The 18,030-nt window shown below is 43.9% G+C and overlaps 1 protein-coding gene across 1 annotated transcript in view; it reads right to left on the bottom strand.

Annotated features, from left to right (window-relative positions):
• Positions 1-18,030, bottom strand: part of LOC135525576 (nesprin-1-like) — a 223,133-nt gene that overhangs the window by 117,778 nt on the left and 87,325 nt on the right. Inside the window, exons 44-69 of the mRNA XM_064953273.1 lie at positions 17,636-17,807; positions 17,247-17,505; positions 16,947-17,126; positions 16,288-16,432; positions 15,735-15,893; positions 15,079-15,261; positions 14,748-14,849; positions 14,301-14,504; positions 13,861-14,068; positions 13,302-13,414; positions 12,877-13,082; positions 12,153-12,594; positions 11,629-11,801; positions 11,417-11,504; positions 10,989-11,210; positions 10,578-10,742; positions 9,919-10,275; positions 6,079-6,215; positions 4,334-4,511; positions 3,921-4,103; positions 3,564-3,707; positions 2,878-3,033; positions 2,385-2,549; positions 1,953-2,125; positions 1,570-1,723; positions 221-364 (exon numbers count right to left, since the gene is read on the bottom strand). Coding sequence (XP_064809345.1) covers positions 221-364; positions 1,570-1,723; positions 1,953-2,125; positions 2,385-2,549; positions 2,878-3,033; positions 3,564-3,707; positions 3,921-4,103; positions 4,334-4,511; positions 6,079-6,215; positions 9,919-10,275; positions 10,578-10,742; positions 10,989-11,210; positions 11,417-11,504; positions 11,629-11,801; positions 12,153-12,594; positions 12,877-13,082; positions 13,302-13,414; positions 13,861-14,068; positions 14,301-14,504; positions 14,748-14,849; positions 15,079-15,261; positions 15,735-15,893; positions 16,288-16,432; positions 16,947-17,126; positions 17,247-17,505; positions 17,636-17,807 — 4,812 coding nt within the window. The remainder of the gene's footprint in view (positions 1-220; positions 365-1,569; positions 1,724-1,952; positions 2,126-2,384; positions 2,550-2,877; positions 3,034-3,563; positions 3,708-3,920; positions 4,104-4,333; positions 4,512-6,078; positions 6,216-9,918; positions 10,276-10,577; positions 10,743-10,988; positions 11,211-11,416; positions 11,505-11,628; positions 11,802-12,152; positions 12,595-12,876; positions 13,083-13,301; positions 13,415-13,860; positions 14,069-14,300; positions 14,505-14,747; positions 14,850-15,078; positions 15,262-15,734; positions 15,894-16,287; positions 16,433-16,946; positions 17,127-17,246; positions 17,506-17,635; positions 17,808-18,030) is intronic.

Raw genomic sequence — 18,030 nt, forward strand, 5'->3', positions numbered from 1 at the left:
ACCGGTACCCCCTGTATATAGCCTCGTTACTGTTATTTTATTGTGTTACTTGAGTTGATTTAGTAAATATTTTCTTAACTCTATTTATTGAACTGCATTGCTGGTTAAGGGCTTGTAAGTAAACATTTCACGGTGCAGTTGTATTTTGATTTGATAAGTCTGGTAAGTGATACTAACATATGAGAAGGAGATGGATGCTTCACTGCTGTACTGTATATACCTTGGTGTTGTCCTTGACGGTGTGGTATCGTTCCTGCAGGTCCTGGAGCTCTAGCTGTGTGACGTAGTGTTCCGCCATGTTGGCTCCCTTCACGGTGATGGTGTCCAGTAGACTGCTGTGGCTAAGAACCTCCTCATAGAGAAGCTGAAACAGACACAACATGGATCAGGCCTAATGTGAACGTTTCTACTGCATTTAAACCACAGCATGACACGGGGTTAGGTTAGTTTAAGATAAAACGAAACGTGTATTACATTGGCATTTGTTGACTTTTTATAAGTCAGAGGCACCCTCCTATTGTATTGTGCATTGTATTATACATTGTATTACTGTATGTATTGATACGTGGTTGGGATATGACTGTGATATGTGGTTGTCTCTCTTGGCTATCTTAAGATAAATGCACTAGCTGTTGTTAGTTCTGGATAGGAGTGCCTACTAAATTGTAATGTAAATGTAGTGCAATGTATATTTATGTATATTATGTATTTTATTTGTTGTATTGTTTTCTGTTTGGACCCCAGGAAGAGTAGCCACTTCCTCAGCAGCAGCTAATTAGGGATCCTAAGGAATACAAAAAAACCTAAATACCGGACAAGGATGTCCTCTTTCACCGTTATTATTTGCACTGTCTAAAGCTGAAACAAACCATGGCATGACACAGTGTTAGTGTCACTTTATGAAAATGTTTCACAAGGCAGAGGCACATGACAAAGATGTCCTCTTTCACCATTATTATTGGCACCGGCACCAGACATTATTTCCTCTTTCACTGTTCATTATTTGCAATCACATTTCCCATTGACTGTCAGTAAGAAAAAGTAGTATACACTGAGTGTACAAATCATTGAGGCCACCTGCTCTTTCCATGACAGACCGACCAGGTGAAAGCTTTGATCCCTAATTGATGTCACTTGTTAAATTCACTGATCAGTTTAGATGAAGGGGAGGAGACAGGTTAAAAAATTATTTTTAAGCCTTGAGACAATTGAGACGTTTATTCATTTAGAGGGTGAATGGGCAGGACAAAACAGTGCCTTTGAATGGGGTATGGTAGTAGGTGCCAGGCGCACCGGTTTGTGTCAAGAACTTCAACACTGGCGTTTCTTTTTCACTCAACATTTTCCTGTGTGTATCAAGAATGGTCCACCACCCAAAGGACATCCAGCCAACTTGACACAACTGTGGGAAACATTGGAGTCAAAATGGGCCAACATCCCTGTGGAACGCTAGAGTCCATGCCCCGACAAATTGAGACTGTTCTGAGGGAAAGGGGGAGGGGGTTGCAACTTAATATTAGGAAGGTGTTGCTAAAGTTTGGTATACTCAGGGTAGATGACCGTGGGTACCTTGGCTTTGCCCAGGTTGGCAGTTTTGTCTCTCATCTCGGAGCATTGTTTGTCTCTTGGGTCCAGGCTCTCCTCAACACGCTCCACCCAGCCCACAAACTGACACACGTCCTCCTGGTAGCTGGTCCACTGGGAAAGGGCTCCCTCCAACTGGCTGTGAGGGAATACAGTGTAGTACATATAAATATATCACACAGTTAGCTGATCGCCACTAAAGGCACTTGTACACTGTCTCAATATTGACCAACATTCTTAAGTTGGCAGTTGTGTTCAGAATGTTCACAGTAAAAACAAATATTCAATTTGATCAGATGTTATCATAATCCAGTAAGTATTCTACTAAGGCATTCTAATCTTTCAGGACATTAAAAAGAGAAGCTAACCTTTTGCATTGGATGGAGGCGGAAAGCAGGGTATCCCAGGAGTCTTTGAGGTCCTGGATGTTCTTGCAGACTACTGGTACACCCTCTACTGATGTGTTCCTCTGGACAGACTCTCCCCTGGTGACCAGCATCTTCAGCTGGATCTCCTTCTCCTGACGTGCTGTCAGCAACGCCTGAGACATCAAGGGTCAATACATGTATAACAAAATGAGTTCAGACATCTGGAAGGCAGTAGCAATGCTAACTTAGCTACCCGTTACATACTGGAGATTTAAAACAACTTTTACTCTATAATCCAAGTCCAAGTTTAGTTTAGTTGATTGTATTTGATTTTAGCTAATAAAAAGTTAGCTTAGTTTAGTTAGCTTTACTTAGTTTAGCTTAGCTCAGTTTATCTTAGCTTGATGTAGGTCAGAGGTGGTTGTACTGTACCTCCAGCTTGATCATCCTGCTGTCCAGGACATTTTTGTCTGCTGTGGGAGTGCGGTAGGTCTGCAGCATGTGGCTGGTGTCGGCCACCCAGTTCTGCAGCTCTTTCAGCCCCTGGGAGAACAGCTGGTGCTCAGTGACGATACGGTCGATACGGGAAGCCTTCTCCTGCAGAACCACAAAGCATAGCACATTTCATAGGTCAGTCTCTATGTGTTCATTCGTTTGCACACTCGTAACAAATTCAACTCAAAGTGAACCTGGGGTTTGTGTATACAAATGCCATAGGGGTCAAATTCAGTATGGAATAAAAGAAGAGCAGCAGTAATTATGTAAGTTTACATTCTTGGTTACAGTATTTCATTTTTCAGCTATAAGATTGGAAATTAATTGATTATATACATAATTTTAACCGGAGAGGTGACTCAAACCTCAGTCTAGTTCCTCCTGCCTGCCCTCTTGCAGGTGGACAGGCGGGCAGGCAGGTGTTAGTTACCTTGGTCAGGTTGGTTAGAGCTAAGTACTGAGCGGAGAGCTGCGAGACACGGTGGACAAAGCTCTTTCTGGCCGCATGTCCATCCCACAGTAGCAGGGCCTTCTCTCTGAGCCTTATCAGCTGAACCTCTTGAGAGGCTAACTCCTCGAGCACAGACTGCAAGGGCACAAGCAGGTTATCACAGAGACAGAAGCATGCAAGCCAACACACAGAGACAGTTAGCCACGTTAACATAAACACTTACAGACCAGGGTTGTAATGACATGGAAGAAAAAGCAGACTGGGTCAATGTTATGAACATGAAATACTGTCATGACATGGCAATCGAAAGAAGGTTAATGAACACAACAGACAAAGATGTTTGAAGCGTTTGAAAACATTGAACAGGGCTGTTAAGTGTCAACTCTTTAAACAGTTATTATATACGCCGCATTGAACACACATACAGCAGAAGCATTTGAAAATAGAATGGGTAGATAGCAGGACAGAAATGAGCAGTGAGCAGTTATGTTAAGCTTTGACAGTGCGATGAAGGAACTCCATCACTGATTCACAGTGACTGAGCTGAAATGGTGAGCTTCTATAACGGCCATACTGGTGCCTGGCAGGGCATGGTGATTGGTGGGATGATGGGACAGTTATGAGGATAGTTCTTCGTGATTTGACAGGCTGAGAGCCATGTATACCTGCAGCTTGTGCAACTCCTGCTTTTTGGCAGTGAGGTCATGGAGTCGTGTGCTGCTCTCCTGTACAGCAACCTCTGTCCCGTTCAGCCACTCCTGAAGAGGCTCCACACTCGCCTCAAAGTCCTTCATCTGAGACTGGAGGTTCTGAAATAGGAGTGAAACACACGCACCCTCTGATACACAATTCAAAACAGGTTTCAGCATCACACAAATTGCAAAAATTGCAAAATGCTTGCTCTCGAGACACAGTAAAGTACAATGAGTGTGAATTTGTATTTTATTTTATACAAACTGAATAGATGACATATTCTCACCACTTAAAGGATTCACATGCTGTACTTTACATCAATTGATTACCTGTAGGGCAGTCTCCCTCTGGTGCAAGTTGGACATCAGAGTCTTCCAGTCTTCTCTGGCACTGCTCATTTTGGCCCGGACAGCATCTACTCTTTCCTTGGCAGTGATACTGACCACCAGCTCACCACTAAGCACCACAGCATTTAGTTTGGAGTGGCCCTGCTCCCTGTCACTCAGGAACTCCTTGGGGGTGGAGACAGAATGGCCAAGAGAAAAGATGCATTCTTTAAAAAATAATGTCCAATTCAATCAAATGTGCTTGCAAGGCCAAATGTGTTTAAGGACTAAAGGTTTCCTGGACAGATTAGAAGCGCTTTAATAGAGAACTTCCATTGAAGAACTCATGGAGGTCATCCATTAAACCTGATGGACTAGGCTTGATTTGTGTCCAGGGAAACTGGGCCTTAACGTACCTGTATCTTCTGCAGGCTGGAGGAGGCCTCGCTGAGGTTCTGAGGCACATCAAAGCACTTGGCTGTGTTGATTTTGGCATTGACCAGCCACTGCTGGAACTCTCGGAAAGCGGCACGGAACTGCTGCTCCAGAAGCTTCTCTTTGTTTTGGCATTCTCTGGAGGCCTGCAGGCTCAGCCTAGGAGGGAGAAGAGAGGACAGATAATTGTATACAGCGCCTACAGGGCGGTATTCTGACTTGTATACAGCGCCTACAGGGCGGTATTCTGACTTGTATACAGCGCCTACAGGACGGTATTCTGACTTGTATACAGCATCTACAGGACGGTATTCTGACTTGTATACAGAGCCTACAGGACGGTATTCTGACTTGTATACAGAGCCTACAGGACGGTATTCTGACTTGTATACAGCGCCTACAGGACGGTATTCTGACTTGTATACAGCATCTACAGGACGGTATTCTGACTTGTATACAGAGCCTACAGGGCGGTATTCTGACTTGTATACAGAGCCTACAGGACGGTATTCTGACTTGTATACAGCATCTACAGGACGGTATTCTGACTTGTATACAGCGCCTACATGACGGTATTCTGATTTGTATACAGCATCTACAGGGCGGTATTCTGACTTGTATACAGCATCTACAGGACGGTATTCTGACTTGTATACAGAGCCTACAGGGCAGTATTCTGACTTGTATACAGCATCTACAGGACGGTATTCTGACTTGTATACAGCGCCTACATGACGGTATTCTGACTTGTATACAGCATCTACAGGACGGTATTCTGACTTGTATACAGCATCTACAGGACGGTATTCTGATTTGTATACAGCATCTACAGGACGGTATTCTGACTTGTATACAGCGCCTACATGACGGTATTCTGACTTGTATACAGCATCTACAGGACGGTATTCTGACTTGTATACAGCGCCTACATGACGGTATTCTGACTTGTATACAGCATCTACAGGACGGTATTCTGACTTGTATACAGCATCTACAGGACGGTATTCTGACTTGTATACAGCGCCTACATGACGGTATTCTGACTTGTATACAGCATCTACAGGACGGTATTCTGACTTGTATACAGCATCTACAGGACGGTATTCTGACTTGTATACAGCATCTACAGGACGGTATTCTGACTTGTATACAGCATCTACAGGGCGGTATTCTGACTTGTATACAGCGCCTACAGGACGGTATTCTGACTTGTATACAGCATCTACAGGACGGTATTCTGACTTGTATACAGCATCTACAGGACGGTATTCTGACTTGTATACAGCATCTACAGGGCGGTATTCTGACTTGTATACAGAGCCTACAGGACGGTATTCTGACTTGTATACAGCATCTACAGGACGGTATTCTGACTTGTATACAGCATCTACAGGACGGTATTCTGACTTGTATACAGCATCTACAGGACGGTATTCTGACTTGTATACAGCATCTACAGGACGGTATTCTGACTTGTATACAGAACCTACAGGGCGGTATTCTGACTTGAGATCTGATTCTGCATACTTAACTTACATTTTGGCTCTCATTGACATCCGTAAACAAGTAAATGATTTACTTATCTCAACTTGGAATCGGGCCCATAGCGTATGTAATAGCTTTGCAACAGAACAGTATGTAATACACACTCCAAAAACTATTTAAACAAATTATTTGAATGTCAGGTATAGTAAGACCCCATCCATCATGCTGCTGAATGACTTACCTGTTGTACTCCTTGATAAGGGAAGACACTCTCTCTGACTGAGTACCCAGGTCCTTGGAGAACCGACACAGACCATTGAGCTGGAACTTCAGACTGTCTGACATGGGCTCCATTTTGACTAGACCTTCCAGAGTGTCCTGGGTGGCACAGACACAATGAGAAGTTGTTTTAGAGGAGAGTGAATGGAGGATTGTGAATGTAGCCCCGAGGATATGGTGATTTTTGGAATTTCTAACTTCCACTTTGAAAAGTAAACAATCATCATAAGTATTACGGATCTAAGCCTTCCTTTAATGTTACATTTTGTTTTGGCATTGCAGCAATACTAAAAGGACCAGTGCAATCAAAGATGTGATTTTCCAGTGTCTTATATAGACTGAGTGTACAAAGTGATGTCACTTGTTAAATCCACTTGTCAGTGTATATGAAGGGGAGGAGACAGGTTAAAGAAGGATGTTTAAGCCTTGAGACATGGATTGTGTATGTATGACATTCAGAGGGTGAATGGGCAAGACAAAATATTTAAGAGCCTTTGAACAGGGTATGGTAGTAGGTACCAGGTGCACCGGTTTGTGTCAAGAACTGCAACACTGCTGGGTTTTTCACGTTCAACAGTTTCCCGTGTGCATCAAGAATGGTCCACCACCCAAAGGACATCCAGACAACTTGACGCAACTGTGGAAAGCATTGGAGTCAATATGGGCCAGCATCCCTGTGGAATGCCTTCGACACCTTGTACAGTCAAAGCCCTAACAAATTGAAGTTCTTCTGAGGGCAAAAGTAGGAGTGCAACTCAATATTAGGAAGGTGTCCTTAATGTTTTGTATACTCAGTGTAAATGTTCACACTATGTGGTTGGACTAATACTGTACAATTGTGAAAATGATGATAATGCCCTTTTAGTGTAAGCTGTTTGAAAAGCCTGTTTTGGTGGGATGGAGTTTTGGCCCTCCGACTTAGTTAATATACCAATAAGAAAGACAGTGTCACGGATCCCTCCGGAACTTTCATGACACACAACTGGCCCCTATTCCCATTGATTAGTAATTGTATAAGTGTGTGTGTTTGTTCACCATTGTCCTGTCGATTATTTTTACAATGTCCATTGGTGAGTGTGAGTACCTGTGCTGTGGGTTTTGGCTTTCGCGCCATTGTGGATTGTGCAGATGATTACGGGTCGGGTCCAGTGTGTTAATCATTGTGCGGGTGTGTTATTTATTCGAGGTACTCCTGGCTCTTTTGTTTTGGGTTTCTACCCTGTGTTTAGTTACGTGTTGGTTTGGTCTTCGTCCCCGTGTCTTCACACAGCACGCCGTAATTTGGGCTGAAGAAAAAACCCTATTACACATTCCTGCTCCTGTCTTCCAAATCATTGTTACCAACATGACAGACAGTTCCAAACCTCTCTGCCAACAACAGTTCATTTTCAGTTCGCCCTCTCTACTCAGACCACTCCCAGACAGTCCTATCAACATTCTTGCTTGAGAAGTTGCTCTTTGCTAAGAATAATTTTAACATGTATTTCTTTTATTTTAATTGAAAACAATCACAGTACTTAATTGTTACCCATACATGATTTGATATTGAGAAAGAAATGGCTGCAATAAACCAGGGGTGTCTAATTCATTTTGCCCTGGGGGCCGCATTCGGTCTTCAACGAAGTCCGGAGGGCCGGCACTGAAAATTAGTTATATTGTATTTGTAAAAAAATCCTTGGATTTTTAAAATTCTCCCTGGCTGTCTAGTGATTATTAGCGAGCTGGCCAGTCAAGAAACTGTTTGAGTACAGTGCCTTCAGAAAGTATTCACACCCTTTGACTTTTTTCCACATTTTGTAGTGTTACAGCCTGAATTAAAAATGTATTAAATTGAGATTTTGTGTCATTGCCCTACACACAATATCACACAATGTCAAAGTGGAATTGTGTTTGTAGAATTTGTCTGTCTTGAGTATTCATCCCGTTTTTTATGGCAAGCCTAAATAAGTTCAGGAGTAAAGATGTGCTTTACGAGTCACAATAAGTTGCATGGACTCACTCTGTTTGCAAAAATAGTGTTTAACATTATTTTTGTAGGACTACCTCATCTCTGTTCCCCACACATACAATTATCTGTAAAGGTCCATCAGTCAAGCAGTGAATTTCAAGCACAGATTCAACCACAAAGACCAGGGAGGTTTTCCAATGCCTCGCAAAGAAGGGCACCTATTGGTAGATGGGTAAAAATGTAAAAAGCAGACGTTGAATATCCCTTTGAGCTTGGTGAAGTTATTCATTACACTTTGGATGGTGTATCAATACATGCAGTCACTACAAAGATACAAGTGTCCTTACGAACAGTTGCAGGAGAGGAAGAAAACAACTCAGGGATTTTACCATGAGGCCAATGGTGACTTAAAAAAAAGTTACAGTTTAATGGCTTTGATAGGAGAAAACTGAGAATGGATCAACAACTTTGCAGTTACTCCACAATACTAACCTAAATGACAGAATGAAAAGAAGGAAGCCTGTACAGAATAAAAAATATCAAACACAAATTAATCCTGTTTGCAACAAGGAACTACAGTAGAACTGCAAAAGATATGGCAAGCAAATTAACTTTATGTCCTGAATACAAAGCGTTATGTTTGGGGCAAATCCAACTCAACACATCACTGAGTACCACTCTTCATATTTTCAAGCATGGTGGTGGCTACATCATGTTATGGTTATGCTTGTCAAAAATGGAATAGAGCTAAGCACACCAAAATCCTAGAGGAAAACCTGTTTCAGTCTGCTTTCCAACAGACACCGGTAGACAAATTCAACTTTCAGCAGGACATTAACCTAAAACACAAGGCCAAATATACAATGAAGTTGCTTACCAATACAACATTGAATGTTCCTGTTCCAAGTTACAATTTTGTCTTAAATCGGCTTGAAAATCTATGGCAAGACTTGAAATTGGCTGTCTAGCAATGATCAACAACCAACTTGAGAGAGCTTGAAGAATTTGCAAATCATGTGCATAACTTGAACAATCCAGGTGTGCAAAGCTCATAAGCCCCGTTTTCATTGGCACTTAGAAGTTAACCTAGGTTGCCTAGCTCGAATTGCATTTTCACTTCCTCCAGAAACGAGAAATGATGGTCTGGCTGTTCTCAAAAAAAGTTTATTTGTGTGAAAATGAATGAAGGATCTGGTGGTAATTTGTGACATGTCTGACTACTGCAGTATTGCTTCTCCATGTGCTACCTAACAGCAACAAGCCCAGACGAGCTAGCTCAACATGGTGCCAGCTTCCAGCAGTGATCAACTGGTTGAAGCATAGAAGCCAGAATTCTAATCGAGCTAGCACCAGTTGTGAAACTGGGCTGTGCTGGCCCGGGTTTCCCTCGACCCAGCTCCAATTTGAGAATTCCACTCGAGCCAGATAGAATTTGTCCAGTGGAAATGGGGTTTTAGAGACTTACCCAGAAAGACTCACAGCTGTCATCGCTGCTAAAGGTGATTCTAACACGTATTGATTCAGGGGTGTGAATAATTATGTAAATGATCTATTTCTGTATTTAATTTTCAATAAATGTGCAAATATTTCTGAAAACATTGTCATTATGGGGTATTGTGTGTAGATGTGTGAGAGAGAAATCTATTTAATCCATTTTGAATTCAGGCTGTAACACAACAAAATGTGGAATAAGTCAAGGGGTGTGAATACTTTCTGAAGGCACTGTAGCTCCACCCACTGCCCTGATTGGACCCCTCACGGGATGGATCAGGATGATTTCATACTGAGGCTGCATTGAGCCTTTAAACAGTATATATAAGAACATATATAAGAACACCTACAAATGAGCCTTACCTTTGCAATCTGCCAGCCCTGCACAGCCTCCTCCCTACTGTTTTTCCCCTCTGCATGAGAGAGCCTGTGTCTCCACTCCTGTAGCTGACTGCTAAACTCCTGCAGGTCCACCTCCAGCTGATCAGCCAAGCAGTTAAACTCCTGTTCGGAGCTGGCGAGTTGGGAGAGAGCAGTCTCCAGGCCTGCCCTGTTCTGCAGTGCCCCGCGCTCCCACTGCTCCCAGGCAGACAGCAGGGCTGCCTCCTCCCTCTCCACTGCCTCGAAGCCCGCGGAGCCAGTGTGGTCCCTCGTTGCAGCCCCACAACGCTGCACCCGGCTCAGACGCTCTCGGCCACGCTGCCTGGAGTCTATCAGCTCCTGAAGTTGAACATGGAACATGGAACAATGACTGACTAACTGACTATTCTCCATTTGTCACTCTGATGTCCTATAGAGGCTAAACGCAGCCTAAGAGAGAGACACATTTCTTTATGTGAGGGAAAAATGTATTTATGATCCTGTGTGCCTCAAATATTGTGAGTTATCTTCCTATTGTCTCATCTATAATGATTACTTTTAAAACGTAGCATTGGACTAAACTATAATAAGCTTCCCTATGATGTGTTAACAAGGGGGCTATGGACATTGAGATACTGTAAGTGATGCTTGAACATCCTCACCTGGACTTTGGCAAGTTTCAAGTTTACAGAGGTGGAGTCTCCTGACAGGTCAGACCAGCGCTGGAGCTCCTCCTTGGCAGAGGCCAGCCAATCATTGAAGTCCCTCACAGCTTCCAGGTAGTGCTCATGCTCTGTCACTCTGTTCTCCATGGCCTGAACCTTACCCTGGGGGATGGACAGCATTTGGAGACTGGGTTAGGCTGTTTGCCCATAGAGTACACTGTGAACCAGGACTGTTAGGATATTTTCTAGATGCATTAACAAAGTCTGTTTCAACAACCAAACAAGATGGATTACAGCGAATAACACAAAAAGAAAATGGTTTCTACCATTATCATCAGACTTCATGTTCTTATACAAAGGAGAGACGTATGTACTTAACTGCCACCTCTAGGAGCAGGGCTTGATTACCTTGACGACAGCGGTAATGTCAGCGAAGTGTGCATTGAGTTCCATTCTCTGCTCTGGTCCAAAGGCCTGGTCACCTGTCTTCTCATGCAGCTCTGCAGCCGTCTCTGTCAGCCTGGCCAGTGGTGCTGCGTGGGCCTCCACGTCAGCCTGGAGGGCTCTGAGACGCTCCAGGAGATAGGCCTTCTCCTTCAGGCCTGGCTGCTGGTCCAGGGCCAGACCCACCTACATTTACATATATCGTTAAATTACTAATACATTTTAGCAATCTAGCGAATGTTCTTATCCAGAGTGACTTACAATCAGTGCATTCAAATAAGGAAGGTAAAACCACCATATATCACAAGCAATCAAGTGAAACCTTCAAAATAGCCCATACATGCTAAATCAGTGGTAGTAAGAAAAGACTAGTACGTTCAGCCGAATCTCACCTCCTGCTCCACAGACTCCATCCACTGCTGCAGCTGCCCCTTACTATCCTGGTAGTTACTCCACTGGGCTACCGTCCATTCCAGACGACTGAGGGAGGATACACACATGTAGAGATTAAACATAAACAGAGGTAATAGATAGATAGATAGATAGATAGATAGATAGATAGATAGATAGATAGATAGATATGAAATACAACAGTGTACAGTACCTGTGACAACTCATGGAGGTCATGAGCATGCTGGCCCAGGCGTCCTTCAGGTTCTGTAACTGGGAGCAGATGGCCTCCTGTCCCTCCACACTGTGGTGCTTCAGAACCTGCTCACCCTTCCCTACCGCCATGTTCAGCTTCACCTCACCCTCGCCTTTCATCAACAGGATGTCCTGGAACACACGAAGGAAGATCAAAACAAATCAAATCCAACTTTATTTTAGTTTAGTTGAAGACCTGTTCATCAACCATGGATAACATTGCTCATTGAAATATTGAACTTCAATGCCTCAAGCTATCATATTGCAAAAGACCAAAGTAAGGTGTCTATTTTAGGGCCAATCTGAAATGGTGCCCTATTCCCTATATAGGGCATTACTTTTGTGCAGAGTCAATTAGGGTCATTTTGTCTGACCTGTACCAGAAATGTTATTTTCCAGTTGATATAACTTTGCAACCCTGCACCCAAATACTTTTATTCAAGGACTATTGAGTTGAGCACACCAATTCTTGTTTCTACTAACCTGTACCAGTCCCAGTCTCTTCTCCAGCGTCACCTTGTTCCCCAGGGTACTATTGAGGGTCCCCAGTCGTTCCTTCATCCCGTTTAGCCAGGACCAGGTGCTCTGCAGGGTCTCCTTAAATGCTTCCTGTTCCTGTAGGTTTACCTGGCAGCACCTCAGCCTCTCCCTCACCCTCCGCAGCAGAGCCTGGTGCTGAGACTGCAGCCCTGCAGCCGCACGCGTCTCGCCACCGTCGCCCCGTCCACCTTCATTCAAGACCTGTGACTCCTGACACAGTCGCTCGAAAGAGTCCCTCTCTTTGAGCACTTCCTGGTGGTATTCCTCCACCCCCTCCAGTGTTGCCTTCTCAAGACCCCTGTGTTTCTCCTCAGGCAGCTCTGAGGTCACCCTCAGCTCCATGTGTTCCAGCCACTGCCTCAGCCTCTTCAGATGCCCCTCAAACCTGACAGACAGAGATATTATATCACCATGTCACAGTCATGGACTCACATCTATGACTGTATTCCTGAGGCCCACTCCTGGGCTTCAAGGGTACGTCTCAATATTATAAAGCTCAAAATTCTAAATTCTCTTAGTCCCCACCCCCCATCTGTACTGATGTGAAAGATCTGGATCTGGATAGAGCAACACCTGGATAGGCCTGGATAATTTAAGATGAAAGAAAGGAGTGGAGGAGAGATAAAGTCTCTTTATATTATTGAGATCCATCCCAAGTATATTTTACCCATTGAGTTGTGCAGTGCTGTCCTCCAGGGCCTGCTGGTTGAGTCTACACTGCTCAACATAGCGGTCCCAGTCCTGCTGGATGGAGGAGAGGTGCTGTTGCACCTGGCCAGCACTGGCCTTAGGGAGGTGGAGCAGGAGCTTCTCCCCTTCCTCACACACCTGAGTCAGACGTACCTCCCCGTCCTCCACACGCTCCAGCGCCCCCTAAAGGATAGGAGGTAACATGTCAAGGGAAACACTTGAACAAGATTAAATCTAATCCTTGACAAAAAAGTAGACTCAAGGGAAAATGTTAATTAAATAGTTTTTAGTCAAGGCCTAGACTTAATCTGCGTCAAAGAAACCGACCCTAAGCGACTGAGGATTAATAGTATATTTGAGGGTCATGGTTTCTATGGATTCTATGCTATGTTCGGACTGTACCTTTAGCTTCTGGAGTTTACGCTCCACGATGCTAGTGTCTCCTGATTGGTCAGAGCACTCCTTCACCACCTCCCTCTGCCCAGACAGCCAGCTATGGAACTCCTGAACCAGCTCTACAGAAAAGAGAGAGAGATATCATCATCATCATGACCATCATCATCTTATTCATTATATTGTCATTGTCATGGTCCCAGAGTAGTTTAGAATAGACTAGAATAGAATAGACTAGTTAGACTACAATAAAACAAATAAAGAATAGAACAGAACAGAATAAAAGAGAACAGAATAGTGTACTGATTGGCTGACAGCCGTGGTATATCAGACCGTATACCACGCTTATGACAAAACATTTATTTTTACTGCTCTAATTACGTAACCAGTTTATAATAGGAATAAGGCACCTGTGGGTTTTGTGATATATGGCCAATATACCACGGCTAAGGGCTGTGACCAGGCACTTTGCGTTGCGTCGTGTGTAAGAACAGCCCTTAGCCGTGGTATATTGACCATATACCACGCCTCTTAATTATAACCCCTCTTAGGAACCAGCCATCCTCACCGTTGAAGTGTTTTTGCAGGCCGTGTTGCAGTGAGGCTAGGGTCCTGGAGGAAAGCTGGTTGACAGACTCATAGCCCTTGATAAGGTCAGTGAGTGCACTACCCAGCCCAGCCAGCTCCTCAGAAGGGTACTTCCGACACAGAGTGTTTAGGCTCTCCCTGGTGGAATCTATGCTGCCTTGCTGGTTCTGAAGGTCCTTCTGGAGGTCCTGTTATGCAATTTACATACATACGAATTTAACACATGCAACAATAATAATATAAAGAATAACAAGTGTGAGCTCTCAGAACAAGACCTTAGTATAGTCGGGAAGAGGGAAAAGGCCTTGTTCAGGAAAGAGTGAGGTGAAAAGCGATGGTGGATGCCCTATGTTGGGGGCCAAGAGGACTAAGTCAAGTAAAATCTCAGGTAAAACCTGGTTCAATTCAATGTCTACCTACCTTGACTTTGCAGATGTCCTCTAGGTCAGAGCCAATCGGTGAGCTCGTCAGGGACTGCTCTATGCTCTTCAGCCAATCAGACATTTTGGTAATGTAGTCCTCTAACTGCTTCCTCTGGGAGCTGAAGTCCCTGAGGTTTCCCCTGGCCTGCTCACATAGCTTCTGCACCTGGCTCAGCTTTTTCCTCAGGTCTGCCTCCAGCACCTGAAATAAACCCACAGATTGATTAGCTCCTGCTGAAGTTGTATGGGGCAAACCAACAGAGGATGAGTTTACCTAAATGTTTTAGCACTATTGTATTGCACCAATGGATTTAAAATGATCCTAGGGAAACTCACATTGTGTCAGTTAGTTAAAAAGTTGCCCTGAACTTATAGAACTTCAAAGAAGAATTTCCAAAACTATAGATGTCTGAAGTTTGGGCTTCAAACCAATCATGTGCTGTACCTGTAGTTTGGCGGGAGTGTCCTGGCTACAGTTGAGTTGCTTCAGTTCTGACACTTTCCCTTGCAGGGTCACAAGCTGGTGCTCTTTCTTCCCCATCTCCAACTGGATAGAGAGAGAGGGGAGGCGAAGAGAGACAACTAGATTTTCTAGTTTAATATATTGAGCACTTTGGATTTGGCAGCTGCAGGACTGGACCGTCTGAAATTCAGTCCAACTAATTGAACTCGGCAAGTAACAGACCCCGTTTAAGTTCCTCTACTGTTTCCCTTAAACGACAGTAGTAAGGAATATCTTATTTCTGTGAATGTGTGGCTCTATCCATGTATCCTACCTGTAACGCAGAGAGTCTGGTCTCCATTCTCTGGCTGCCAATGAGGTTATTCAGGCTTTCACTGAGTTCCATCATTGAGCTGTTGGTCCAGCCCTCGATCTCCTCACTGATCTGCTGCACGTCATCCGACAACGCCAGGCTCTGGCTCAGATGCTCAATGTTGTTTTCAACCCTCTCAGACACCTGGAATGTAAAGGGACTAAATCAACCTCTGTAAATTCACAAAACTGTGTGGGCAAAATAAATCATGGGAGAACAAGATTGGTAATAACAGAGATGGACAAACTAAAATACTCATAGATGGAACTTAAGAAACTGTCCCAAAACAGAGAGCAGCGGATGACCTATGCTCCTCACAGAGTAAAAGAGCTGGTTTCCCAGGCCCAGATTAGGCCTTCTCCTGGACAAAAAAGCATGCTTAAGGGAAAGTGCTTTTTAGTCGAGGGCTAGGCTTCCGAGAAACATGTCTCAAAGGGTTTAAGTCAAGTCAAGGATCCCTATAAGCTGTTGCTCCTGTAGCAGCTACTCTTTCTGGGGTCCATTCTTCCAGTCAGAGTAAAAGGGTCAAGTCAAGTCTGATCTTTTGGACTCCAATGGCACTATCACTATTGTACCTCTTGTTTTCTATTCAATTGTGTGTGTCCCTATTGTCTTACCTCGAGCCACTGGTCTACTAGAGTCTGCATGTCTGTCGTCATCAGCTGAGCCTCACAGTCTGGGATCTTCTTCAGATCACACAGCAGAAGTTTTCCTTTACTGGAGAACTGGTCCAGCTCACTCTGCTTGGCCAACATCTCTGCCTTCACTGCTTCATGCTGTATCAGTACAGGTGAGAAAACAGTGAAAAGAAGAGCACTTTTTTTTTAAAGTGATTACTTTTAAGTTTTTTTATTTTACCTTTATTTAACTATGCAAGTCAGTTAAGAACAAATTCTTATTTTCAATGATGGCCTAGGAACAGTGAGTTAACTGCCTGTTCAGGAGCAGAACGTCAGATGTGTACCTTGTCAGCTCAGGGGTTGAACTTGGAACCTTCTGGTTACTAGTACACCACTATAACCACTAGGCTACCCTGCCACCCCAGTTCAATGTATAATCATAGTAGCAATAATAAGATAATAGCTATTAACTGTGTACTAATGTAAACCTTTTGCATCAAAGTTGTATACAGGTTTATAAGAGAACTGAGATAAATGCCATTATCCTAACCTTAGCCAGCGATTTTTTGGTCTCCTCGTGGTCTTTCAGAGCCGAGCCGATGTCAGCCTCAGTGTTCTCCATGGTGGCGGCTATGGATGTCCTCAGGTTATGGTATTCTCTCATCAGCTCCACCAGAACACTGCACTGCTCCTGCCTGACAACACACATCTCTTCAAATGACTATATTGTGGGGTGAAATTGTGCTTCTGGATTTGAATTGTTGAAGTGTTCATATACTCTCTTGCATGAGCTACAGTATGTTAGATCAAATAAAATGCTATTGGTCGTGTACACAGTTTAGCAGGTGTTATAGCTGTGCAGCGAAATGCTTATGTAACTAGCTGCTAAAAATGCTGTCAAATGTTAAACAATTCAATGTAAAAAATGAATAAATAAATTCAAGAATGGCGGGATGAATCCAAAACAACCCAAATAGCACTGTAGCAGTATAAAAATGCAATCTATACATACCTACACAATAAATACTAAGGATGATGTGTACAGCAGTAGATATAGCACAGTAAGCTATGTCAAGAATCCAGTATATAAATAAACATCTACACAAGTTTGCTGCTATTTACATGTGTGTGATGAGTTTAGATTGTGATATAAGCAACTATACAAGATCATTTGGTCTTCAACATTTGATGCTGAAGACAGAGCCCTACCTGTCAGATATGAGTCTCTTGGTATCCACCCATGTGGTTTCCAAGAGGCTGATCTCCCTGAGAACCTCCCCGGCCAGCTCTGCATCTCTCTGGGCTAGTTGCTGACCCTTGTCCCTGAGCCACTGCTCCTCGTGTTCTTGAGACTGGAGCTCATCCTCCAGCTGGTTAAAGAACCGCAGCCTGGACACCAAAGAAGAAAAGACTGTGTTACAGCCAGCTATTCACAATTCATCCAGAGATAATGTGAAAATGGAACTCATGATTGAAAACACCAAGCACACTGGCCAGAATCCTAGCTACCGCTGCTGCAGGGCGAGTGGGCTGGGTTCTCGCAGGCTCTGGTGGTCCGCCTTCTCCTTGATGTCTTCCACGCTTTTCAACAGCTGTTCCTTCCTCTGTCTGAAGGAGCTCCATAGCGCTCCCAGGGCCTCTGCCTCACTCTGCTTGGTCCCAAGCAGATTCCTCACTGTGTCCAGCTCGCCGCTGAGACCATCAGCAAGCACCCGGCACGACGTCCGGGACCCAGACCCATCCACACCTCTCACCATGTGGAGGTGGCCTTCAATCAAATCAAATCAAATTGTATTTGTTAAAGCACATTTCATAGCAACACAATGTAGCACACAATGTGCTTCAGAGGAAAACATACATATAATAAACAATAGATATGAAATAAACAAATTAAATACCTTTACAGAGGCTGCTGTCCAGGCCGGCTGCCAGGGTCTCCAGACTGCTAATGTCTGGGACGATGGCCTCCAGTTCTCTCTGTAGTTCCTCCACCCGACCATGGTCCCAGCTCCCTGAACTCTCCACCGTATGCCTCAAGCCTCGTAGTACCCCCACAGCCGCACCGTGGGTCTGTAAGGGAGGAGGCATAACACAGATGTTTTTATTTTGGGCTCTGACATGTTAAGCAGATTTAACCACTTTTTAATGACTTTCACAAACCTTTAACCCTAAACTTAACCCAGGTTTTGAAAATGGTTATGAAAATGATTAGGATAATGGTTATGAAAATGGTTATGAAAATGATTAGGATAATGGTTATGAAAATGATCCGGTTATGTTGTAGGTGCCATAT

The sequence above is a fragment of the Oncorhynchus masou genome, chromosome 32 (genome assembly GCF_036934945.1).
Source record: "Oncorhynchus masou masou isolate Uvic2021 chromosome 32, UVic_Omas_1.1, whole genome shotgun sequence".
Lineage (NCBI taxonomy): Eukaryota > Metazoa > Chordata > Actinopteri > Salmoniformes > Salmonidae > Oncorhynchus > Oncorhynchus masou.